A 26,721-nucleotide genomic window follows, 5' to 3' on the forward strand; every position below is an offset into this window, starting at 1 on the left:
CCCAGGCTGGAGTGCAGTGGCGCGATCTCGGCTCACTGCAAGCTCCGCCTCCCGGGTTCCCGCCATTCTCCCGCCTCAGCCTCCGAGTAGCTGGGACTACAGGCGCCCGCCACCTCGCCCGGCTAGTTTTTTGTATTTTTAATAGAGACAGGGTTTCACCGTGTTAGCCAGGAGGGTCTCGATCTCCTGACCTCGTGATCCACCCGCCTCGGCTTCCCAAAGTGCTGGGATTACAGGCTTGAGCCACCGCGCCCGGCGCAAGCATGACCTTTTAATAGAACCTGGATTTTTTAAAAAGAACAACTATAAAGATATGATTGCATAACTGGGAACATCTGACTATAGACTGTGGTACCTATTACAATTTCTGAATGTGGCCAGGCACGGTGGCTCATGCCTGGAATCCCAACACTTTGGAAGGCCGAGATGAGTGGATCACCTGAGGTCAGGAGTTCACGACCAGCCTGGCCAACATGGCAAAACTCCATCTCTACTAAAAATACAAAAATTAGCCAGGCATGGTGGCGTGCACCTGTAATCCCAGCTACTCGGGAGGCTGAGGCAAGAGAATCGCTTGAACCCGGGAGGTGGAAGTTGCAGTGAGCTGAGATCGCGCCATTGCACTCCAGCCTGGGTGATAGAGCAAGATTCTGTCTTTAAAAAAAAAAAAAAAAATCGGAATGTGATCATTGTGCCAGTGTATGTGTGTGAGAGAGAAACCAAATGTAGCAAAATATTCATAATTTGTGAATGTAAGTGAAAGATATAGTAATGTACTGTTTTACTTGTGCAACTTAAAAGTTGTGAAACAATGTACTGTTTCAGAATGACTCATTATTTCTGAAACCACAAACTTCGTTAGATGAGTCAGATACAAATATGTACTATACTCATTCTGTAATTTTTTTAAAGTCCCTGCAATTAAAAAACTAGGTTGCTAAATGATTTCTGAAAATGCCAAATTTAGGGGGTATTTTATCCCTCTGTAACACTGCTAACCATTCCCCATCAAAGTCTCCCTGCTGGTTTTGTAGTAAAGCCAGTCCAGCTTTTCTGACTCTTCAGTTTCTCCTATCTCTCCTCTCAGGACACTCAATGCGGGATTCTTATCTTTAGGCAACAAGCTCATCAGTTCAGAGCTAATCCCACCCCCGAGTATACACACACAGAGACGTGTTCATACATTTGCATGCACACACATACTGCCAACTCTTAAATATGTCACAAGCCAAGCCAGTGACTGGACAATGTATGGGGAATAATGAGAAAGTTTAAATGGGGAAGGGAAGAGGTAGGAGTAATGAATGGTGCAGGGCTCCCATAGAGCAGGAGGAGTTGGCTTTAGAGCCAGCTGGAAGAACTAGCAGCCCCAAACTCCCCAAGACTCGATCACTACTGCATCTTTCAACCTGCAGGCACCTTAAACACAACCTAGGCAACACCTTCCCAAAGCCCCCCATCTTCAGGATGGCATCACCCAGGCGACTGGAAATCTGGGAGTCATCCTGGAGTCTTCCCTCTCCCTCATGTCCACATCCAACTGAGTCACCAAGTCCTCTTGAACCTGTCCCTCTGTGCCCTGTCTTCTAGCCAGAAGCACACGACTATGTGCTATCGATTAGATCCGCTTGCCAGTCACGCGCACTGACTCATCACGGCTCCACGACTGCAGATCTCACACACATCAGTTCCACTCAGCCTGGCCCTAACTACCCACATTTCTAGGTGTCGCTCACTGATTGTGGCTCCAGTGCCCATCCGTGGTTCTCAGGACTCTTTCCTACATGATTTCACCTGTGGCTCCCCTGCTCCAGACTGCTGAACTCCATAGCTGGCATCAAACATCAGCCTTCTCTGGTACAGAAACTGTGGTTCTACGAGTCTCCAATATCTGTAGAGTCTGCCGCCACCTCCATGGCCTCTGTCCTGGTCATGCTTTTTTCCTTCTCATCTGGATGGCAAGTGGCTACCCTATATCATCTTGTCCCATACATTCCTTCCTTCGGCTGTCCAGTAACTTTTAAAATGCAAACCTGACCACATCAAACTCCAGATTAAAATCCTACCTTGGCATTCCAAGTTCCACCTAATTCTCTCTCCTCACAAAATCACATTTTAATGACAGTAAAGACACACAGGCTGGGTGCAGTGGCTCATGCCTGTAATCCCGGCACTTTGGGAGGCCGAGGTGGGTGGATCACCTGAGGTCAGGAGTTCGAGACCAGCCTGACCAGCATGGTGAAACCCCATCTCTACCAAAAATACAAAAATTAGCTGGGCATGGTGGTGGCACGTGCCCGTAATCCCAGCTACCTGGGAGGCAGAGTCAAGAGAATCGCTTGAACCCAGGAGGCAGAGGTTGCAGTGAGCCGAGACTGCACCATTGCACTCCAGCCTAGTCAGTAAGAAAGAAACTCTGTCTCCAAAAAACAAAACAAAACAAAAAAAAACACACATAATCATCCTAAAAACAGAAGTAGAGGGTGATAACAGCAAACCAGAGATTTTGATAAGTTTCTAAAAACAGAAGGTGGACAGGATCATCAGCATGAACCATGGAGCCCTAAATTGGAAACATGGATGGCCAGGATGAGAGGCTCCAGTCTAGCAAACAGCAGGGATCAGAATGGGATTAAGAAAAGAACAGGGAAAAAAAAAAGAAAAAATAAATAAAATTTAAAAATAAATAAATAAATAAATAAATAAAGAGGCCGGGCACGGTGGCTCAAGCCTGTAATCCCAGCACTTTGGGAGGCCGAGACGGGTGGATCACGAGGTCAGGAGATCGAGACCATCCTGGCTAACGCGGTGAAACCCCCATCTCTACTAAAAAAAATACAAAAAACTAGCCGGGCGAGGTGGCGGGCGCTGTAGTCCCAGCTACTCGGGAGGCTGAGGCAGGAGAATGGCACAAACCCGGGAGGCGGAGCTTGCAGTGAGCTGAGATCCGGCCACTGCACTCCAGCCTGGGCGACAGGGCGAGACTCCGTCTCAAAAAAAAAAAAAAAAAGAAAGAACAGATATCGAGAGGAAGACAGCCTATGGGCCAGCTTTGGGAGCTGTGGCATTGATCCCCTCCCCCTCCCACACTCTCCCCAAGCTGCAGCTAGAGACCTAGTCATAAAGGGTGGGGGAGGGGAAGAGTTTAGATTAGGTACACTCTGCCACACGAGGAATCTCAACCATGTGAATCTAAACAATGTTTTTCAAAGTCAATTTAAAATCCTTTAGTCTTCATCAAAAGTAAACATATGAATGCTAAAACTATTTAAAAAATAGAAGAACAAAGGGAAAAAATCAAGGAACTCTTCCAGAGAATGAGAAAGCACTGGGAACTCTAAGAGAACAGCGATCAGGAAAGGAGGGGACGCCCCCATCTGCCTATTAAGAATCCCAGAGGCGTGGCTCACACCTGTAATCCCAGCACTTAGGGAGGCCGAGGCAGGCAGATCGCTTCAGGTCAGGAGTTCGAGACCAGTCTGGCCAACATGGTGAAACCCCGTCTCTACCAAAAATATAAAAAATTAGCTGGGGGGCCGGGCGCGGTGGCTCAAGCCTGTAATCCCAGCACTTTGGGAGGCCGAGACGGGCGGATCATGAGGTCAGGAGATCGAGACCATCCTGGCTAATACGGTGAAACCCCGTCTCTACTAAAAAAATACAAAAAACTAGCCGGGCGGCGAGGCGGGCGCCTGTAGTCCCAGCTACTCGGGAGGCTGAGACAGGAGAATGGCGTGAACCCGGGAGGCGGAGCTTGCAGTGAGCTGAGAGCCGGCCACTGCACTCCAGCCTGGGCGGCAGAGCAAGACTCCGTCTCAAAAAAAAAAAAAAAAAAAAAAAAAAAAAAAAATTAGCTGGGGGTAGTGGTGCATGCTTGTAATCCCAGGTACTCGAGAGGCTGAGGCAGAAGAATAACTTGAACCCGGGAGGTGAAAGTTGCAGTGAGCCAAGATCGTGCCACTGCACTCCAGCCTGGGTGACAGAACAAGACTCCGTCTCAAAAAAAAAAAAGAATCCCAGAGGCGGCCAGGTGTGGTGGCTCTTGCCTGTAGTCCCAGAACTTTGGGAGGCCAAGGTGGACGGATCACCTGAGGTCAGGAGTTGAAGACCAGCCTGGCCAACATGGTGAAACCCCATCTCTACTAAAAATACAAACATAGCCGGACATGGTGGTGCATGCCTATAATCCTAGCTACTCGGGAGCTTGAGGCAGGAGAATTGCCTGAGCCCGGGAGACAGAGGTTGCAGTGAGCCCAGATCATGGCACTGCACTCCAGCCTGGTCAACAAGAACGAGACTCTATCTCAGAAAAAAGAAAGAAAAAAACAATCCCAGAGGAAAGAACAGAGGAAATGGAGAGAAGGAATTAATCAAGAAAATACAGTTTTCGCTTGGTATACACAGGGGATTTGTCCTTGGGCACCCAAGTACACCAAAATCCGCATCAAATCCTGAAGTGGGCCCCAAGAGCCCACTTCAGGAAAAGTTGCCCCCCAGTATACTTGGGTTCACATCCAGCAAATACTGTATTTTCAATCTGCGTTTGGTTGAAAAAAAAAATCCATTTTAAGTGGACCCGCGCAGTTCAAACCCAAGTTGTTCAAGGGTCAACTGTATTCTTTGAAAATTTCAGAGCTGAAGACAGACCTAAGTCTTCAGATTGGCAAGGTTCACCTACTAGTGCCATCCTCAATGAAGGAGAAAAACTAAGAGTCACTATTTAGACCCAGCCTCACGAAATTTCAGAACACCAAGGAAAAACAAATGATCCCAAAGGTTCCCAGTGCAGAGATACAAGTTACAAGTAGTTACAAGTAAGAATCATTACGCACCAGACTTTGTGAGCAATACCGGGTGTTACAGCAACCCCTTCAGACATCTGAGGGAAAACAATTCTGAACCACAAGCCATCAACCAACCAATCATATGTGAGAAATAAAAACTTTTTTTTGAGACAGGCTCTCACTCTGTTGCCCAGGCTGGAGTGCAGTGGTGTGAACGCAGCTCACTGCAGCCTCAACCTCCTGGGCTCAAGCGATCCTCCTGCCTCAGCTTCCCAAAGGGCTGGGATTACATGTGTGAGCCATTGCACCAGGCCAAAAAAACATTTTTTACATATAAGAACCCAGAAAGTTTATCTCCATGTCTAACAAATATGAAATCCTAGAAAGAGAACACGGAATGCAGGAAATGCTGGAACCACTCCAAGGGCACAGTAAAGGAAGCCCTAGCAGCTATGTGGCACATGTAGAAAGGGGGTGAGGAAGCTCCGCATGAGGGTGATTAAGCAGCTGGCTGACCATGAGGATGTGGGAAGGAATGCTTCCTCCTTTAACTTTCTAATTTCCAGATGGGAAATGCTAATTTCCAGATGGTAAGCCTGAAGCAGGCTAAAATATGACATAATTTTGAGTAATGTCTGAGTAATGAATAGCATCTAAAAATAGGATCCTAGGCCGGGCGCAGTGGCTCACACCTGTAATCCCAGCACTTTGGGAGGCCGAGGCAGGTGGATCACCTGAGGTCAGGAGTTCGAGACCAGCCTGGCCAACATGGTAAAACCCCGTCTCTACTAAAAATAGAAAAATTAGCCAGGCGTGGTGGCACATGCCTGTAATCCCAGCTACTCGGGAGATTGAGGCAGGAGAACTGCTTGAACCCGGGAATCGGAGGCTGCAGTGAGCTGAGACCGTGCCGTTGCACTCCAGCCTGGGCATTGCATTATCCATCTCAAAAAATAAAATAAAATAAAATAAAATAAAATAAAATAAAATAAAAATAGGATCCACTTGACCTGGACGTGAGAAGCGCCTCCTCGAGAAGCATGGGCGTATGGGCAAGCCTGCATTCCCTACTCCACTCAGACTATTCCATCCCGGGGTGAACATGACAGATGCAAGTGAATCACCATCGTAAGTGCTCTTTCTCAGTTTCCAGTTTCCAGAAACTCTCTACGTAAAGTTCAGGAAATGTTTTTATAGAATAAAATGTAAATGGTATAGGCTGGGTGCGGTGACTCACTTCTGTAATCCCAGCACTTTGGGAGGCCGAGGCGGGTGGATCATGAGGTCAGGAGTTCAAGACCAGCCTGGCCAAGATGAGGAAACCCCATCTCTACTAAAAATACAAAAAAATTAGCCAGGTGTGGTGGCGGGTGCCTGTAATCCCAGTTACTCAGGAGGCTGAGGCAGAAAATTGCTTGAACCCAGGAGGCTGAGGTTACAGTGAGCTGAGATCGTATCACTGCACTCCAGCCTGGGCAACAGAGTGAGACTCCATCTTAAAAAAAAAAAAAATGTAAATGGTATAAACCTTAACTGCATAAAAGTCATGGTATAATGCAAATGTGTTCAATACACAATCTGTGCAGAGGAAGCCATGAGAAATAGTGGCTGCCTCTGACAGGCAAAGTAGGAAAGCAGAGATCCGAGACAGGTGACATCTCCACAGCTTCCCCCTGTGCAGGGTCGGTTTCTTTACAGCAGCATGAGTTACCTTTCAAAAGGAAGACCTCATGAGAGGCAGCGCGCTCAGAGTAACAGCGCGGCTCACAGAAACCAGGAGCAGACCTGGGAAAGGAATGGGGGGACACGCTCTTCCTCGTTTTTCTTGACAATCAGCAGATATAATCTGACAGAAATACAGGCCGAAATGTCCACAGGAGAAAAATCAAAACATAACAGAAATTAAAGTGGGGCGTAGGGGAGAAGGCTGGCATGAACCACGGGCCTCGTGGCTCACAGTCGGGAGTCAACAGATTCTGCTTCAAGATGGCGGCACAAAACCAGGGCTCAGCCCGGAGCGCCCCTCGGGGCAAATGCCAGGAGAAATGGTCTGGGGGCTGCCCCCGGCAGAGGGACTGTCGGGGGGCTCTTGCTTTCCTTTTTGGGCCCTTTTGTACTTTTGATTGTTTACTTCTATGCTCACTGGTTGATTTCTAACTCAAAAAAATAGAAAATAATAAATGCGACTCCTTCATGGACTCACCAGCACCTTCAGGACAAAATCCAAACCCCTCAGCAAGCTCTAGGCCCTCCTCAAGCTGCCTGCTCCCTGGCCCGTCCCCCACCACAGCCCGAATCTCGTGCCCACTCACACCCACAAGGTGCAAAGCACCCAAGGTGCCAGGCCAGCTCAGGAGTCCCCCTGCTCCGGCGCACCCTGCACTCCCAGCTCCGCAGGCGCTCTCCTCCCACCTACCACACCGCTCAACCCTCTACCCTACAGAAGAAGCACTGCCCCTCAGCCCAGACTGAGTGGAAGCCTGCCCGCCCATGCCTGGGACAGGCTGTTCTCCACTTCAATTCTGTCCAAGAAGATACATTCGCTATTTGCCATTGAGTTCCCACTGCCCATGGTGCTGTCTGGCTGGTGAGCCTCAGAGTCCAAGAGCCTATCAAGTCAATACTTTAGGGTAGAATAATCATGGTTAAAGCCCCATTCTGGAGTCAGTAATAAATCTGAGGCAAAAAGGAAAGGCTGGGCCTCAGTGCCCCAATCCCAGGAAGGAGCAGGTGGCAGGAGATCCACAGGGCCTCGCAGCTGTCAGGCAAATGCTGTGAAATTCCATTCACACTGGCCGGGGCTTAGCTTTCTTCACTCATCCATTTGATGGGTTAGCTGGAGTCTTCTTTGTCCAGGTAATAATTAAAGGGATCTAATCACAATTTGCCAGTGTCCTTATTCATCCACCACTAGAAGGGACCCCTCATCAAGGGGGTGTTTGGGGGTGACCTCGGGGTGTGCAGTCCTTCCCTCTAGCTGCTCACATGATGGTTAAGGGCTCCTGGGAAGATAGGCTGACTCAGTCCTGGCTTCCGTGTGACCCTGGGCTAAACGTAATTCTCTGCACCTCCATCTCCTTATCTGTGAGGTGTGAAGATAACTGTATCTGCTCCCATAGGGAGGTTGTAAAGATCAAAGGAGATTAGGGATGTAAGGTGCCTGGCACCCAGAAACGGCTTGGGAACAATGGCTGCCGTTCATAAGACTGAAAATCTCAATGTCCAGAGTGGCTGAGGACACTTCCCCATATCAGTACCTGCAGGGTACACCCATGGTGTGATCACAAACTGACAAATGAGAAGAGTGAGACACAGGGATTGGGTCCTGCCCTGCACATGGTCACTGAGAAAGGAGCCAGGTGATCTGTAGTGGGACAATGTTGACTTTTTTTTCCTTTATCCTCTTCTCCAGACAACCAAAGGCAGCCACAGTCCTTTTCAGAATTCAGTGGAGATGTCCAAGGCATGAGGCCAGGCGCCGTTTCCCTGGCTGTGCTGCTCCAGGGCACCTGGTCACCTCCAGGCATGCAGAGCTGTTGCAGGCTGTGCCTGGTCTGGAGAGGAGGCCTCTGCCCTCTGGGAGCAGCTCCAGGCTCCGGTCTCAGGGCAGGGCCCAAGGTGGCTTGAGTTGGCCCTCCTTCCCAGCCTCCTTCAGAGGGAACCTGTCCACAGCACCCCAGTACACACCAAGTCCACTTCCATCTCCCCTGCCTTGTGGTTCCCATGTGCTCCTGATGACCGTCCAGCCAGGTCAGGCTGACTCTACCCTCCTGTCAGCCTGGACAGGGCCTTCAGGTACCCTCTGGATTGAATTACCCCAGTTCTGACCTGGTTCCAAGACACGTTTGAGGGCCTCACTGACCAAACTAGACCTTGGCCCCTGCCTAGGCATGGGTATGTCCCCTGGAACAACACACCGGGAACCAGCCTCTTATCTCAGTTGGAGGCCCCAACAGGATTATAAACAGCACCTGCTGGTTTTAAGGTTGCTACCTGGGAAGTGGAGTTGGGAGGACTGTGTACTAACAATGGAGGATAAATGACAGCAAAGTAACACCCAGATGCAGGCCTGTGCATGGGACCAAGAGCCAGCGTCCATGGGTCACGTCCTGCGCATCCGCAGCCCCTGGCCTCAGTCTGGGCCTCTGGCCCACAGCCCTTGCTGGCTGCCTGGCAGTCCCTGGACACCTCTGCACTCCTCCCCACCCTTTTGTCCCTCAGGCCCATGAGAGATGTTTTCAGAAGACGGTTTTCCTGTCTTCTGTTCATTGGAACTTGTGGTCTATTCATTGGAACTTGTGGGAGCAGCTCTTCTGGTGTTTCACAGAGCCCTTGGGCCCTCACTGTACATCTGCTGTCTCGGACCCTCCCCTCCCACATGTCCAGCTGTTCCCTGGGCATGACGTAGCCTGACATGTGCCCTTTTCACCCAGTCACTCATGCATTCATCCACAATGTGCTTTCCTAGCCTGTGCCAGCATCGTGCTGCATCCTGGGCTGTAAGACAAGGCCCCTGCCCACAAAGCTAGCGCACTGGGCGCAGAGAGACTCTAAGTAAGGACATGGTTTAATGGGATAACTAGAGATGGCGGTAAACCAAATGCAGTGGCTGAGAAGTCTCTCCAGGTGGGTGAAGTGAGGAATGGGGGTGCAAAGACCATGGGTGAGAAAAGAACTTGCCTGTGGTGAGTGAGAATGGGGGGTGAAGGCCAACCATGCACAGCCTCAGGGTAGGGTAGAGCATGGGGATTTCACCCTCGGTGCTTTGGCAGCGCGGTAAGCAGGGGAACAGTATGATGTGGCTTAGGTTTTAAGTCATCCATCTGGCTGCTGTGTGGAGTGGTTACAGGGGAGCAGGAGTCCAGCTGGGGGCCCACAGTGCCCACCAGGAGCTGCACAGAGAACATGTTCAACGAGGTCCGAGAAGTGACAGCTCGATTCTGCCAGAAGAGGGATGGCGCATGGGTGACCTGACAGGAGAATTCAGGGGCATCCTGGTGACAAGTGGAGGAGTTTGCAGGGGAGGGGAGGCAGAGGAATAGATGAGGAAGTGAAGGGGCATTGATCGTACTTCCTGGTGCTACTCTGACAAAGCCCCACAAACCTAGCAGCTTAAAACAAGCAGGGCCAGAAGGTTGACTTCGAGGTGTGGGCCACGCTCCTGCCAGAGGTTCCAAGGGAGGATCTGTTGCCTCTTCCAGCTTCTGGTGGCCGTCCTTCATTCCTTGGCTGTGGCCTCCACCTTCACACAGCCTTCTCTGCAGATTTATCTGCTGAGTGCGATCGCATTAAGGGGCCACCCAGATAATCCAAATAAGCTCCTTCTCTCAAGATCCACAGAAGGCAGTATTTGTGGAGTTTTGGTTGGTTGTTTTTTGTTTTGGCTGTATAAGCGTGTAGTCAGAGGTTCTGGGAATTAAAATATGGACATACGTTTTTTAGGGGGCCATCATCCAACTTATTCCCATGGGAATGATCTGGAAGAGAAAGATAACACTGATGCAGAAGGGTGAACCCAAGGAGGGAGCTCTTGGGAAAGCTGCAGGATACGACCCAGAGCCAGAAATCTTCCTGCTGAGCTTTTTTATTTATTTATTTTTTTGAGACAGAGTTTTGCTCTTGTCACCCAGACTGGGGCTCACTGCAACCTCCACCTCCCAGGTTCAAGTAATTCTCCTTCCTCAGCCTCCCGAGTAGCTGGGATTACAGGTGTACGCCACCATGCCCTGCTAATTTTTGTATTTTTAGTGGAGACAGTGTTTCATCATGTTGGCCAGGCTGGTCTCGAACTCTGACCTCAGGTGATCCACCTGCCTCAGCCTCCCAAAGTGCTGGGATTACAGGCGTGAGCCACTGTATCCAGCCCCTGACAAGGTTTATTTCAAACATTACCAGTGAATCTTATGGGACAGGAATTATAGCTCAATTTTTGTGTGTGTGAGACACAGTCTCACTCTGTTGCCCAGGCTGGAGTGCAGTGGTGTAATCCTGGCTCACAGCAACCTCTGCCTCCTGGGTTCAAGCAATTCTCCTGCCTCAGCCTCCCGAGTAGCTGGGATTACAGGTGTGTGCCACAATGCCCAGCCAAATTTTTGTATTTTTAGTAGAGACGGTATTTTGCCATGTTGGCCAGGCTGGTCTCGAACTCCTAGCCTCAACTGATCTGTTCGCCTTGGCCTCCCAAAGCACTGGGATTACAGACGTGAGCCACTGTGCCTAGACTATAGCTCAATTTTTTTTGTTTATTTTTTGACAAGGAGTTTCGCTCTTGTCGCCCAGGCTGGAGTGAAATGACGTGATCTCGGCTCACCACAACCTCTGCCTCCTGGGTTCAAATGATTCTCCTGCCTCAGCCTCTTGAGTAGCTGGGATTATGGTCACCCACCACCACGCCCGGCTAATTTTTATGTTTTCAGTAGAGACAGAGTTTTGCCATGTTGGCCAGGCTAGTCTCGAGCTCCTGACCTCAGGTGATCCATCCTCCTAAGCCTCCCAAAGTGCTGGGATTATAGGCATGAGCCATCGTGCCCGGACCTATAGCTCAATTTTTTAAAGTTCTGAAAAACATTCAGAACCCCCCGCCAACTCCCACCCTAAGTGGAGGCCACATTTTCACTCAAGGCACAAAGTCTTGCTAAGAGGTCTTTAATCCCTACCTCGAAGACCAGATACATGAGGTGCAGAGAAAAGCCTCAATGTGGCAAGAGCAGGGAGGATGACCAGGCAGGGTCCAGGGATAGGTCAGATAAACATGGCGCTGGACCCATCCGGCCAACTAAACCCTCCCGGATCCACCCTCTTTCAGTTCCACTAGGAAAACAGCTGGCCTCAGCCCCACCAGAGACTCAGTGCCAGAGGGCCAGGGAAACTGAGTCTACCAGCAGGGAAGGCCCCCACAGTGGGTGTGGCATGAAAGGAACAGGATTCAAGCAGGGAGGAGGAAGTGCTCCTCCCTGAGGGTGAAGTGAGAGCTGGGAGCAGCTTTGGGCAGGGCCCACACCCTCCTGCTTGTAAACGCCCACCTGCCCTGGCCCAGGAGCTGCACACACCACTGGGACTGGAACCCCCGCCAGGCCCCAACATCAGGAACTGTCTATGGACTTGAACCAGAGGCAATGGACTTCTGTTTGTGGCCAGCCCTGTCCTGAAGGCAAAGGGCAGTGCCTACTGCGAGCAGACACTCCTTTTCCCAGCCAGGCCAAGGGTGTCATATTTGTCCCCGGCATTCCCTCAGGGCTCCCCTCCCTTCTACACTGTCATCTGTCATATCAATAAACACCCTGGCAACGCGGTGGCAGGTGGGGTCTGTGGTCTCTGTGGCCACAGGCCTCACATTTGGAGCCCATTGAACCGGGAGGAACTGGGGGTAGGTCCCAGGACTGTCCTTGCCTAAGCCCTCAGCCCTCACTCCCTGCACCTCGCCCTCCTTATTGCTTGGCTTCAAAGGAGAGACACCTCCTCCCAAACAGGGCACTTCCGACTTTACTCTCACCTGGACTTCCACGACCCCAGGAGGGCCTCAGGGCCAAGTCAGAGTTTGGGGCGCCCTGCACCCAGCCTGTGTCAGTGAAGTGAAGAGAGCTTCAGGCCGCGACTCCAGGAGGGTTCTCAGATAGGTGGAACCAGATGTCCTTGGTTAAAGATCCCACTGCTGGAATCCCCCCCACATCCCACTCCAGAGATTCTGATTCAGTACAACCAGGTGGGGCCCTGTAATCTGTATTTTAACCTCCTCCCAAAGGGCCATGAACTGCTAGGCCAGTTGAGGGAAGGCCTGCCCCAGCACCAGCTCCCCCAGAGGGAAGCCCTGGGGGCCCCAGTACACCTCTCCCACCCACCAGGGTTGGGGTGGTGCTGTGGCCAGGTCAGATGACTACCTCTGGGGCAGGGAGCTGGGGACTGCCTGTGCACCTCTTACAGACCTCCAAGCTCTGTGAAAGGGCCAGGAAGGCAGGATGGGGCGAGCCTCAGTGTTCTCCCCTCCTGCCCTTGGCAATGCAAAGAAGTTCAGGGCCTGTGATTCACAGCACTTTCCCCTTAACACGCCCACACCCATTTTTTTCAAGACCCCACCCAGCACAAACCAGGACAAGAAGGAACAGATTTAAACTTTTATGGAACTTCCTGCTCCCTGTGGCCTGGGAGATTGTTCCATAACTCCTCTCTGGGTCTCTGGTCTCTGCCAGGGCAAGTCCAAGGGGTTTTCATTAGATGGACAACTCAGGCTGGGGCTTATGACTCCTTTGCTAGATGTAAAACATCCAAAAGGGCATCAGGTAACAACGATGACACCAAAAGGCAGGGGGAAGGGACCCAGAAGAGAGAGAAGAGACTGCTGTCCTCCCTAAGCCTTGGAAATCCCTGAGCTGATAGGAGGCATGAGGCCTCCTGGTCCAACAGCATGGGCAGCAGCATGTAGAGCGGCCAGACACCCACATGTGGCTCACAGCCCTCCCAAGCAGGAGGTTCCTGTTGCTGCTGGGATCCACAACACAAGCCACAGCGACCAAGCCCAACACATCTGCCTACTCAAATGGCCTTGGGAGCATTCTCCCGCTCCATTCCCACAAACACATTCCCCTACAACCACCAATTTACTGCAGGCAGGCTCCTCCTCCAGAAACGGCAGAGCACTTTTCTCCCTGTCTCCCAAACACAGTGCCACACATGGCCCTGCAGGGTGGCCATGGGTGGGGAGATGGTGCCAGCTATGAGTTCAAGCCCCGGCTCTGACACCCGTCCCTGATACACCATCCTGGGCAAGACTCCAACCTCCCTGAGCCACCACCCCTCCTCTACGAGATGCAGGTTACAGCACCTATCCTCTGGTATTACTGCAAGGACTGCTGGGGACACATTTATTATAAACTGTCTGCACAGAGTTGGCACCCAATAAATGACTTCCTTCCCTTCCTTCCTACTCTGTGATTTAGTTTCCCTGTCTCAGCTCCAAATTTACAGAGATCTCAAGCTCTCCTCAGAAATGCCAAAGTGGCCCAGGCACCAAAAACAGAGAATAAATACTTTCTACAAACTCTCAATGTTGAAGTCAACAGCTCCAACTGGGAATCCACTCTGGTCACTGGCTGACTCCATCCCCTGAAACCTAGATTTTCTCAGTTCAGTGTGGGAGAAAGAGTGGACAGGTAAGTTCGCCACCATTTTCCACACTTCTCAGCCTGCTCCCCGACAGGGCAGCAGGAGATAAAGGGTTACACAAGGGCAGGGAGGCTGTAAGGCCCTTTGCCAGACACCAGGAAGCACTGTAACTCCTTTTAAAAGTATATGGAGGTAATCTGAGTCACCATTAAACACGCAGGAACAAGTGTCCGTAGCGTTCCCCAAAGTTAACGGACACATTCCCCTGGGATGGGCCGGGCAGCCTCTCCGCAGCAGGCACGTTCTGAAGCTGGCTCATGCGTGTCCATCCTGACGGTGCGAATGCCCAGCGTCCAAAGTTGCCATGCCCTTGGTGGGAAGCTACCGGGACTGCGTCTGGCCGCCGCTCTGGACCCGGGGCCCGGCTCTGGGGCGGCCGCTCTCGTGGACACCGCCGCTGCGGGCGAGTGTTAGGAACGACCTTCGCGGCAGGGGTGGAGATGTGATCACCAAACCTCCCGTGCCCCGGGCTCCACCCGCCCACGAGGGTGACGCTTTCCCCTGGGTTTCCAGGGCGCCTCGCCGGGCGCCGGGGGCCGCACTCCCCGGATCCCCTAGAGCTGTCCCTACGCGGATCTCCTTAGAGGGACACGCATCCGAGACGTCTTGGGTGCCCGGGCGCACTTGTTTAGCGGGGCAGTGTGGCCAGGCTGGAAACCAGACCTCCAAGCGCCCCGCGCGCCGCCAGCCTGTCCAGTCTGGGGTCCCCAAGGGAGGAACCCCGGCCTTAAGAGAACGACCCATTTGGGAGCTCCGACGGGGCCCCGAGTTCGGGGGGCGCCGAGCGCCTCACCTGAGCGGGACACAGACGGCCAGGTACCTGTCGACTGCCACGGCCATAAGGCTGAAGATAGAGCTCTGCGTGAGCACCAGCACAAAGCAGGCGAGGAAGAGGCAGCCGTAGAAGTCAGTGCAGAAGCCCAGGCTGATGGTGATAGCAAAGGGGATGGCGAAGAGCCCCACGGCCACGTCTGCCGCTGCCAGGGACACCAGGAAGTAGTTGGTGGGCGTCTGCAGCGCGCTCGCCGTGCCCACCGCGGCGCACACCAGCACGTTGCCCGCCACAGACAGCGCGGCGATGACCAGCTCCAGCGCCACGTACAGCGCGTCCTGTGTCTCCAGCAGCATGGCCGGGCCGGCCGGGCCCCGGGCGTCCCCTACCGGAGGCGCGCCGGGCGCGGGGCAGCCGCGTGAGCCCCGCCGGGCATGGCCGTAGCGCCCGGACAGCGCCTCCGCCGGCCGCTTCTGAGCCCCGGGGCTGGGGAGCCGCCGGCCGGTACCCAGGGGTCGGGGCCGCGGCCAAGAGGAGGCACTCATTGGCCGGCGCGCCCGCCCGTCTCGGGCTGGGCGGAGCAACACCCCCTCGCCCAAGCCCAAAGTTCGCGCCCGCGCGGGGGCCCTGCGGTCCAAGCGCAGCGTGGCGTCTTGGTGGCGGCCGAAAACTAACAAATTGCCCCAACTTCCCGTCACGCTCAAGGTCGGAGGCTGCGTCCCAGCGCTCGCACCGCCTTCCAGTCAGGGCGGCTCCTGGGATGGGGCCGGCTCTGCCCCGGGCGCCCGCCAGTCCCAGGAGCCGCCGCGAGAGGACCCCCAGGGCCACGCACCCCCGGGAGGGGCGAGCTCACTCCATGCTAACCCTGAGCACCCCCGGCAGGCCGACTGGATGGGGTGCTGTCGGGCAGGCAGGGAGCCGAGGCCGCAGTCCTCGCTCGTGCAGCAGTCTCGGGCAGCGCGGCACCACCCTAGCTGTCCCCAGGCCGCGGCGCAGGACTGCAAGGAGCCCTTGGGGGCTGCGGCCCCGGCCGGCTCCCCGCTGCTCAGCGCTGTTCTCCACCCTCGCCCCTCTACCCCCTCCACCCGCTCCCCCGCCACTGTCCTACGGCCCCGCTCTGCCTTCTTCCTTAAGGCAGGCTCGTGTCCGTCCCATCCTCGTCCTCCGCCCGAAAATCCAGTGTTCCCCGGGCCCTCTTTCTTCTTTCCTTCACACTCACCCTGGATCGGCACGGGCTCCCGAGGCCTCTCACGTGGCCCTCACACCCTTAACTCCCAAATCTCTTGCTTCAGCCCTAACAGCCTCCTGAGGACCAGATCCTAACATCCCACTGCCCACTGCGGGACTCGCCAGGAGAGAGACTGGCGGCCCCAAATCCAACAAGTCCAAAACCAAGCTCATCTCTAATTCTCCCCAAACCTGTGCTGCCGCCTTTTCCTGGGACCCTGTTCGTTACTGACCTCGCAACCCTCACCCACCCTAGAAAGTTTGCTGACACCCTGAGCCTCCGCCTTTCTACGCGTCCCAGTGATCAGCAGTGCTGCTGGTTCTGCTTCCAGAGCCTTGCTTCCCTCTACCCACAAAGTCCTGCCCCCAATCCCTTCTCACCACCTGCTTCTGCCATTGCTCCCTCTCTGCCTGTGGGTCCTCAGCTTCTGCAGCCCTCACCAACACCATTGTTCTAGAGCACGCCTGGCCATGCTATTTCACCACCTGAAAGCCTTTGCTGACAGTCACCAAAGAGGATGGGTAAGGAGATTTTCCAGAAACAGGAAAAGGTGCTTGTAAAATCATGTTAAGCAAAAAACAAAACATGGGGTGACTGCTACAGGGTACAGGATTTTTTAGGGTGATAAAAATTTTCTCAATGTGGTGATGGTTGTACGGTTCTGTGGATATATCCCAAAGCCACTGAACTGTACATTTGAAAGGGATGCATTGTGTGGCACATAAATTATATCTCAATGTAGCTGTAACAACGACAACAATATGGCTCATGCCTATAATCCCAAAACTTTGGGAGGCCAAGGCGGGAGGATCATTTGAGGCCAGGAGTTCAAGACAAGCCTGGCCAATGTAGGGAGACCCCATCTCTAAACAAACAAACAAACAATAAATCAGTCAGGCACGGTGGCAGGTGCCTGTAGTCCCAGCTACTTGGGAGGCTGAGGCAGGAGGATCCTTTGAGGCCAGGAGTTCGAGGCTGCAGTGAGCTGGGATCATGCCACTGCCTTCCATCCAGGCTGGGCAACAGAGGGAGACCCTGTCTCTAAAAAAACAACAAGAAGAAAAACCCCTCAGCCCTCCACAGGCATGAACAGTAACATCTGTCCTTGTACCGAGGACAGCAAAATGTCAAAAGCACACACAGTAGACCTCTTAGCTGGGTGGGATGATTATAGGGAATTTTTTTTCTCTATTTCCCTTGAGGTTTTGTTACTTCCATAATGAAAACACTTGATTTATATATCAAAATATTGGCAAGTCCACACATTCCATGTCCTGGTCACCTGAGTTCTGGAATCACCTGCTCCACCAGCCATGTTCCCATAGCACTTGACAGAAACTTCTGCTGCCACACAGAAGGCCAGAGAGATCAGGCAGCTCATCCAATAGCACTTCCTTGGAGTGGCAGAGGGGAAAGGGTTAGAGGAGGCTTCCTGGAGTAGTGGCTTTTACAGAGTGAGGGAGGCTTCACAGTGAGGCGGTTCCAGCCATGCCAGGCAGAGGTGGTAGTTAGGAGTTTGCCCAGGGATGCCACCATGCCCAGAAGAGTGCAGAGAAAAAGGCCTAGTGGGGAAGGCTCTGGTTGCCAGGCTGGAGAGTTGGGTCATCCTGCTGGGATGCCAGTCCGCAGAAGTCACAGGGTGAGGCGGGGATGGTCACAGCGCTATCCAAAGGAGTGAGTGGAGATTTTGCAGAGGGAGAGGGGGCAAACAGTGTCCGGCTGGTTGCTATGAGTGGTTCCTGCATGCCCTGCAGCTGCTGGGCCTGGGCTCTGCTCCAGCATTTTCTGTGCCCAGAATCCCCATTTCCCCTTTTCAGAGACCAACTTCCATCAAGAAACCTTCTCTGAATCACCCAATGTGTTCAGCCATTCTTACATTGCTATAAAGAAATATCTGAGACTGGGTAATTTACAAAGAAAAGAGGTTTATTTGGCTCACAGTTCTGCAGGCTGTAAACCATAGTGCCAGCATCTGCTTGGCTTCTGAGGGGCCTCAGGGAGCTTTACTAGTGGCAGAGGGTGAAGTGGGAGCAGTCATGTCACATGGGGAAAGCAGGGGCAAGAGGTGGGAGGAGGTGCCACACCTTTTTTAACCAGATCTCGTAAGAACTCACTATCATGAGGACAGCACTAAAAAGGATGGCACTAAACCATTCATGAGAAACTGCTCCCATGGGCCAATCACCTTCCACTAGGCTCCACCTCCAACGCTGAGGATTACATTTCAGCATGAGATTTGGGAGGACAAATTTCCAAATGATAGCACCCAAGTAGGAAGTCTCCAGCACAGGGCTGTACCCTGTTCCCTTCTATGTTGCAGTCCACCGAGTTTCATGTCCCTGCTGTCCCTCACCAGCAGAGCTTCCCCTTCTCTGTCCTCTCCCCACCCCAGCCCCACCTGGTACCCTTTGACTCACACAACCACCCACTCCTCTTCACGCAGTCTATGTGAAATGAATCATACATCATACATTTTCCTGATTCTTTCAACCCCTGATCCATGCTAGGATTTGAGCTGGACCCACTGGGTCCATGGGGGTGCCAATTATTATTATTAAATATTATAATTATTATTAACAGGCTATTATTCAGGAAACACAAGGAGGAAGGGTGGAATCTGAAGAGAGTCATGGCATTTAGTCTTTTTTTTTTTTTTTTTTTTTGAAACAGAGTCTCACTCTGTCACTGAGGCTGTAGCACCATGGTGGGATCATAGCTCACTGCAGTCGCAACCTCCTGGGCTCAGGTGATCCTCCCACTCCAGCCTCCCAAGTGGCTAGGACTCAGGTGCACACCACCATGCCTGGCTAATGTGTAATTTTTTTGTAGCAACCGTGTCCCACTATGTTGCCCAGGCCAGTCTCGAACTCCTGGGCTCAAGCAATCCTCCCATCTCGGCCTCCCAAAGTGCCGGGATTACAAGTGTGAGCCACTGCACCCAGCCGGTTTAGTCCTGAAAGCAATTAGTGTGCAGTGAGCAGAGCCTGGGTCTTAGCAACAGAGAACCCAGGTTTGATTCCCAGTTCTGCTGTTGATGTTGGACAAGTCAATTAATCTTTCTAAGCCCCTATTTCTTATGTGTAAGATGGGATAACAATATCTACTTCACAGGGCAGGCTAAAAAGGGGCAGGAGGAGCCATCTGCCATCTGCCAACCTCTAGATCCTGACTCCTGGAAAACAACTGCAGTGATGAAAACATTTGGGTAGGTTAGGACTAGAGCCCTAGAAACTCAAGGGCTTTTCACTGGTGAAAGTGGAAGGATATGTTTCGTGAACAAACTGACCCTCCATGGACCTCTTCCAGACTGCTAGTACACATCCTCTCATCTCTCACCTCTCTCATCCTGCCTCAACTGCCAGAGCAGAATCCAGGTGGCATACAGATGGTCCCAGAATTGGCATGAAAGACTCAGGCTCTCTCTGTGTTTCTGCTCTGCCATCTTCAGTAGCTTTCCTCTTAGGCTTGTTGCCACATGGTTACAAAAAGGCTGCCACAGCTGCAAGCATTGCTTGCTCATGCAACCTCATTCAAAGCAGAATAGGGCTAGACTCCCTACCGTTTATCATAGGGTGAAGTCGTGGATCACGTGCTACCCTACACCAACCATGAGCACAGGGAAATGGAATGATCACGCCTGGTTTTGACCAAATATGGTTTATGTCATGGGGAAGAGGGAGGGGCATACCTTTCCCAAATATGTTACCATCCAAATAAACTCGGGGCTCTATAAAATAAAGAGGAAAGGAGTACAATACACATTGCCCCTCAGTGTCTGTGTGAGTGTCAGAGGGAACTTTTAACTCTAACCTGAGAGCTCCAGGCCTCACTGGCTTGTACCTAAAGATGGCACACATCAGGAGTCACAGCCTACATTTCAGAACAGCTGACTCTCTCCAGGCGTCAGCTCCCCACAAAATCCATCAAGCACTTCTGGAAGTCAACAAGGATTTCTTACTGTTCCTCAACTTTCTACTTCTCTCTGAAATCCAAGGACTTGTTACTGGTTCAAACTTGGGACTGGCTCCAATTTTCCTGAGGATGAGCCCAGTCCCAGGAGGCTCCTCAGTCTCTGGTCAGTGAATGACTGTTGGGTAGGTCTTGCCAAGTCTCCAGAGGCAGCTCTGCACCCGAGATGGACCCGGCCAGACTCCTGCACCACTGCACACACACATCGCATGTTCCCAACACTGATGGGCTTTAAGTCCTTGAACTAAAAGACTTTGCCTTCTATTTCTTCTGTACTGTCTTTCCTAAGGTTCTTGAACAATGTTTGCAAAATAGTGAGCACTTATTAATGTTACCACATGTATTGTTTCAGAAGTAAAGTGGGTGCCAGACAGTGTACCTCAATTTCCTCAAATCTGAAATGAGAAAGAAAGTTAAAATGAGGACCAAATTACATGATAGAGAAGCACATTAAAGAGTATTCATTCCATATATGTATGAAGTAATGTTACACATACATTCATTCTGCCCTCAGACATTCAGAGAAAATGTAACTTCTTTATGCTCTGAATTGTCCTGAACTTCTTCAGGCTCCCCCAAACAGGCAGTGAAGACAACTTGGATTTTCCAATTAACATTTTTTTAGTCCAATTACCAGGATGGTGGTGAAGGGAAGCCCCAGAATGTCTGCTTTGCAGTGGTCCTGGTTAATCAGTTCAGTTGTGTGAAAAGACAGAATACTCCAGGAGGAACGTTTCCAAGAAAGAGTAGAAAGAAGCAGTCGGGTGCTGTGGCTCACGCCTGTGATCCCAGCACTTTGGGAGGCAGCGGTGGGAGGATCACAAGGTCAGGAGTTTAAGACCAGCTTGGCCAACATAGTGAAACCCTGTCTCTACTACAACTACAAAAAATTAGCTGGGCTTGGTGGCAGGCACCTGTAATCCCAGCTACTCAAGAGGCTGAGGCAGGAGGATTGTTTGAACCCGGTAGCTGGAGGTTGCAGCAAGCCGAGAGCCCACCGTTGCACTCCGGCCTGGGCAACAGTGCGAGACTCTGTCTCAAAAAAGAAATAAATAAAGTTAGAGTAGAAAGAAGTGATTACTTGCCATGTTTGATGTTATGGAGAGATATTTGGTATACATTTGGAGATCTTAGCAAATAGTGATAGTTACTAAGAAAAAATAAGGGAGGCAATTAGTAACTATAAAAAGAAAGAAAGTTGAAGACATAAAATGCAATAACAGTACATATCTTTCGGTGTAAACATAATTATACAGTTAAAATACTGTGAAGCAGATTATTAACCAAGTGATACTGTCTGCTGAGCTCAAGAGGATGTTTAGAAATATGTAGGCATGTTTTTGGTTCCCACTGTTATACAGCCATTACTGGTAATTAGTGGACAGAGACCAGAGATGTTAAATATCCTTTACAATGAAGAATTGTCCCACCAAAATGCCATTATTGCTCCTACTGGGAAACTGATATAAACACTGAATATGAGCCGGGTACGGCGGCTCACGCCTGTAATCCTAGCACTTTGGGAGGTCGAGGTGGGCGGATCATGAAGTCAGGAGATCGAGACCATCCTGGCTAACATGGTGAAACCCCAATACAAAACATTAGCTGGGCATGGTGGCGGGTGCCTGTAGTCCTGGCTTCTCAAGAGGCTGAGGCAGGAGAATCACGTGAACCTGAGAGGCAGAGGTTGCAGTGAGCCGAGATCGCACCACTACACTCCAGCCTGGGCGACAGAGCAAGACTCTATCTCAAAAAACAAAACAAAACAAAACAAAGCAAAACACTGAATACTGATTTAATGAAAAAATTTGATAAATCTCTTTTCCTTCCTTCCTTTCCTTCCTTCCTTTCTTCCTTCCTTCCTTTTTTTCCTCTCTCTTTCTTTTTTGACAAAGTCTCACTCTGTTGCCTAGGCAGAACTCCAGGGCTCATGTGATCCACTCACGTTGGCCTCCCAAAATTCTGGGATTACAGATATGATCCACGACAACCAGCATGATAAAACTGTCTTGAGGAAATGGAGGCACGGAAAAGTGTCTGTGTTTAGGGGTGGGTGAGGGAAAAGGTTAAGCCACAGTTGCCTGAGATGTCATTACCAGGCAGGACTAACAAGAAGCTGGTAAAAAATTAAAAAGAAAAACTAAGAAATGACATGTCCATAGGAGGCTTTGAAAAGCTCTTATTCAGGCCAGGCATGGTGGCTCATGCCTGTAATCCCAGCACTTTGGGAGCCCAAGGTGAGTGGATCACCTGAGGTCAGGAGTTCGAGACCAGCCTGACCAACATGGTGAAACCCCGTCTCTACTAAAAATACAAAAACTAGCAGCGTGTGGTGGCACACACCGGTAGTCCCAGCTACTTGGGAGGCTGAGGCAGGATAATCGCTTGAACGTAGGAGGCAGAGGTTGCAGTGAGCCAAGATGGCGCCATTGCACTCCAGCCTGGGTAACAAGAGTGAAACTCCATCAACAGAAAAGAAAAGAAAAAGAAAAAAGCTCTTATTCCTGGGAATATGTAAGGCCTGTGCATGTGCATAGGCCCAGGAAAGACATGAAAATGAAATAATTTGTCACTTTTGGCTGACTTTGAGGCTGTGCATAAGCAGGAAATAAAGGCTAAGGTAGAGTTGTCAACCGTGAAAAGTGTACCCCAACACACACACTAAGCCCTTTTGCAAAGGCTGGGAGACCTATAGATTCAAGGCATTTAAGGAAACTGCTATCCTATTATCAGCTGACCGCTAAGCTGACTAGGCAGAGACTTTAGCTGCTACATGTGACAAAAAATACAGACATCACATAATTTGTCTAGGAAATTCACTAAACAAATGAACAGCAACAACAGCAACAAACAGTATCAACCACAAATCCTGGGGTGGCAGGATCCAATTTTCAGAGTTGCCACATTGTATTATTTTAAATGTTGTGCTTTCAACAAAATATTATGAGACATGCACATAAGGAGGAAAATACGGCCCACATACAGGAGAAAAAAGAAACAATAGAAACAGCCCCTAAGAAAGTCGAAATGTTGGGTTTACTAGGCAAAGATTGTATGTAGGTATGTTTTATTTATTTTTATGTACTTAATTTTTTTAGAGATAGAGTCTCACTCTGTTGTCTAGGCTGGAGTGCAGTGGCACAATCATGATTTGCTACAGTCTTGAACTCCTGGGCTCCAGTGATTCTTTTGTCTTAGCCTCCTGAGTAGCTGGAATTACAGGCATGTGCCACCATGCTGGCCAATTTTTAAATTTTTTTGTGGAGATGGGGGTCTCATTTTGTTTTCCAGCCTGGTCTCAAACTCTTGGCTGCAAGTGATCCTTCTGCCTCAGGTGCCCAAAGTGCTGAAATTACAGGCACGAGCCACTGCACCCAGGGCCTAGATAAAGATTTTAAATCAGCTATTTTAAACATTGTTCAAAAAATTAAAAGGGGCCAGGTGCAGTGGCTCATGCCTGTAATCCCAGCACTTTGGGAGGCCAAGGTGGATGGATCACCTGAGGTCAGGAGTTTGAGACCAGCCTGACCAACATGGTGAAATCCCATCTCTATTAAAAAAATACAAAATTAGCTGAGGGTGGTGGCTCACGCCTATAATCCCAGCTACTTGGGAGGCTGAGGCATGAGAAGTGCCTGAACCCAGGAGGCAGAGGTTGCAGTAAGACAAGATTGCACCACTGCACTCCAGCCTGGGTGACAAGAGACTCCATCTAAGAAAAAAAAAAAAGAAAAATATTAAAAAGGAATCATGTCTAAAGAATTAAAAAAAAGATGTCTCACCAAATAGAGAATCTCAGAAAAGAGATGGAAATGATGAAGAATCAAATAGAAATTCTGGAGTTGAATACCACAGACCTGGCCTCTAACGAGGGTGTCAAGAATTTGGCCTGGGTGGACTCAGACCAGCTCCTCTATCGGCATTTTTGGTGTCTCCCAGTGATCAAAAAGAGAGTGGTTGTGGAACCTGTTGGGCCAGTTGATTTCAAGCCAGAGACATTCAGAAAGTTTTTAGCTCTTTATTTGCACAGTGCTGTGTGAGCTGAGGACCCCTCTGAATCCTGAAACCCCCTTGCCTCTCTTCCACGGAAGAGGGCCTGGGTCCCGTGGAGCCTCAGTGCCCATTTGGCCTGCTACTCTTGCTGACAATAAAGTGCCCTTGCATTGCAAAAAAAAAAAGAAAAATAAAGTAACAGGCCAGGTGTGGTGGCTCATGCCTGTAATCCCATCACTTTGGGAAGCCAAGGGGCAAGGAGGGCAGGTCACTCAAGGTCAGGAGTTCGAGACCAGCCTGGCCAATATGTTGAAACCCCGTCTCTACTAAAAATAAATTTAAAAAAAAAGTGAGCATGGTGGCACGCTCCTGTAATTCCAGCTACTCAGGAGGCTGAGGTGAGAGGATCACCTGAACTTGGGAGGTGGAGGTTGCAGTGAGCCAAGATCGCCACACTGCCCTCCAGCCTGGGTGACAGAGTGAGACTCAATCTCAAAAAAAAAAAAAAAAAGTACAATAACAAATGAAAATTTTAATAGAAGGGCACAACAGCAAATTTGACCTTGCAAAAGTAAAAATTAGTGGACTTGAATGCACTGGTTAATTGAGATAATCCAATTTGAGGAACAGAAAGAAAAAAGATAAATGAAAAATCAATAGAGTTTCAGAGACCTTGGGGATATCATTAAGTGTACCAATATATGCAAAATGAGAGTACCAGAAAGAGAGTGAGAGAGAAACAGAAAAACTTAACACAATGGTCAAAAACTTCCCAAATTTTATGAAAAAAATAAATATGTACATCGAAGAAACTCAGTGAACTCTAAATGGGATAAAATCAAATATATCTATACCTAGACACACCAGTCAAATTGTCAAAAGCTAAAGTCAAAGAGAGAATCTTCAAGGCATCAGGAGAAAGGTGACTTATTATGTACAAGGAACCCTCAATAAGATTAACATCTGACTTCTAATCAGAAGTCATGCTTCCAGAAGAGGCATCTACCATGACATAGTAAAAGCTCTGAAAGAAAAAAACTGCCAACCAAAAATTCTCTATCTAGTAAAAATGTCTTTCAAAAATGAAGCAGATATTAAGAGAGAAACAAAAATTCACTAAGAGATCTACAATAAATACTAAAGGGATTTATTCACGTTGAAATGAAAGCACACTAGACAATAACTCAATATGCATGAAGGAATAAAGTACACCAGAAAAAGCTACTACAAAGACAACTATAAAAGAGAGTATGAAATGTAAATACAGGCCAGGCGCGGTGGCTCATGCCTGTAATCCCAACACTTTGGGAGGCCAGAGTGGGTGGATCATTTGAGGTCAGGAGTCTGAGACCAGCCTGGCCAACATGGTGAAACTCTGTCTCTACCAAAATATACAAAAATTAGCCGGCATGGTGGCATGTGCTTGTGGTCCCAGCTACTTGGAAGGCTGAGACAGGAGAATCATTTGAACCCAGGAGGCAAAGGTTGCAGTGAGCCAAGATTGCACCACTGCACTCCACCTTGGGCAACAGGGTGAGACTCTGTCTCAAAATAGATAGATAGACAAATAAAAAGACAGCATCAAACAATAATTAGAAATATGTGCTGATGGGCACATTATGTATAAAGATGTTATTTGTATGATGTTAATAGCCAAAAGGAGAGGAGGAAATGGAACGATATAGGAAAAAAGCTTTTTTAATAAGATTTAGTTATGTAACATATGTTATTAATAGAATAAAGGAAAAAATAACATGATCATCTCAATATACATACAAAAAGTATTGGGTAAATATTATATATTCTGACATTTTAACAAATAACTGACAAGAGAATTAAAATGGTACACTAGATAATATCTATTTAACAAAAAAGAAGTCAACAATGGAGGAATAGAGGAACAAAAAGGATATAAGATATATAGAGGACGTGCGCGGTGGCTCACACCTGTAATCCCAACACTGGGAGGCCAAGGTGGGTGGATCACAAGGTTAGGAGTTTGAGACCAGCCTGGCCAATATGGTGAAACCTTGTCTCTAATAAAAACACAAAAATTAGCCGGGCATGGTGGCATGCACCTGTAGTCCCAGCTACTTGGGAGGCTGAGGCAGCAGAATTGCTTGAACTCAGGAGGCAGAGGTTGCAGTGAGGTGATATTGTGCTACTGCACTGCAACCTGGGTGACAGAGCGAGACTCCATCTCAAAAAATAAATAAATAAAATATATACTATGATCAGGTGGGATTCATCTCAGGAATGCTAAGTTGGTTTAATGAATAAGATTTAGTTATGCAACATATGTTATTAATAGAATAAAGGAAAAAATAACATGATCATCTCAATATACATACAAAAAGTATTGGGTAAAATCTAACATTCTTTCATGATTTAAAAAAATCAACGAAATAGAAATAGAAGGAAATATCTTCAACCTGATAAAGCACATCTATGAAAAACTCAAAGCTAATATAGCATACTCAATGATAAAAGACTGCAAGCATTCCCTCTAAGATCAAGAATAAGACAAGGATTTTGCTCTCACTTCTTCTATTCAGAATTGTATTGGGGATTCTAGCCAGGGCAATAAAGCCAAAAGAAAAAATTAAAAAACAAATAATAAGAGGCATCTAGATTAGAAAGGAGAATTAAAACGCTCTCTCTCTCTCTATATATATATATACACACACATATATGTATATTGCAAATGTCATAATCTTATATACAGAAAACCCGAAGAGATCCACAAAACAAAAACAAAACCTCTTAGAATAAATAAATGCCTTTCAGCAGGGTTGCAGAATTCAAGATCAGTATCT

General features: G+C 49.5%; 1 protein-coding gene across 1 annotated transcript in view; it reads right to left on the reverse strand.

The window, feature by feature from the left end:
- Positions 1-15,393, reverse strand: part of ADORA2B (adenosine A2b receptor) — a 31,870-nt gene extending 16,477 nt beyond the window's left edge. The window contains exon 1 of the mRNA XM_010387755.2: positions 14,737-15,393. Coding sequence (XP_010386057.2) covers positions 14,737-15,260 — 524 coding nt within the window. The 5' untranslated portion in view covers positions 15,261-15,393. The remainder of the gene's footprint in view (positions 1-14,736) is intronic.
- Between the last annotated feature and the right edge of the window lie 11,328 nt (positions 15,394-26,721).

Source organism: Rhinopithecus roxellana, chromosome 19 (genome assembly GCF_007565055.1).
Source record: "Rhinopithecus roxellana isolate Shanxi Qingling chromosome 19, ASM756505v1, whole genome shotgun sequence".
Lineage (NCBI taxonomy): Eukaryota > Metazoa > Chordata > Mammalia > Primates > Cercopithecidae > Rhinopithecus > Rhinopithecus roxellana.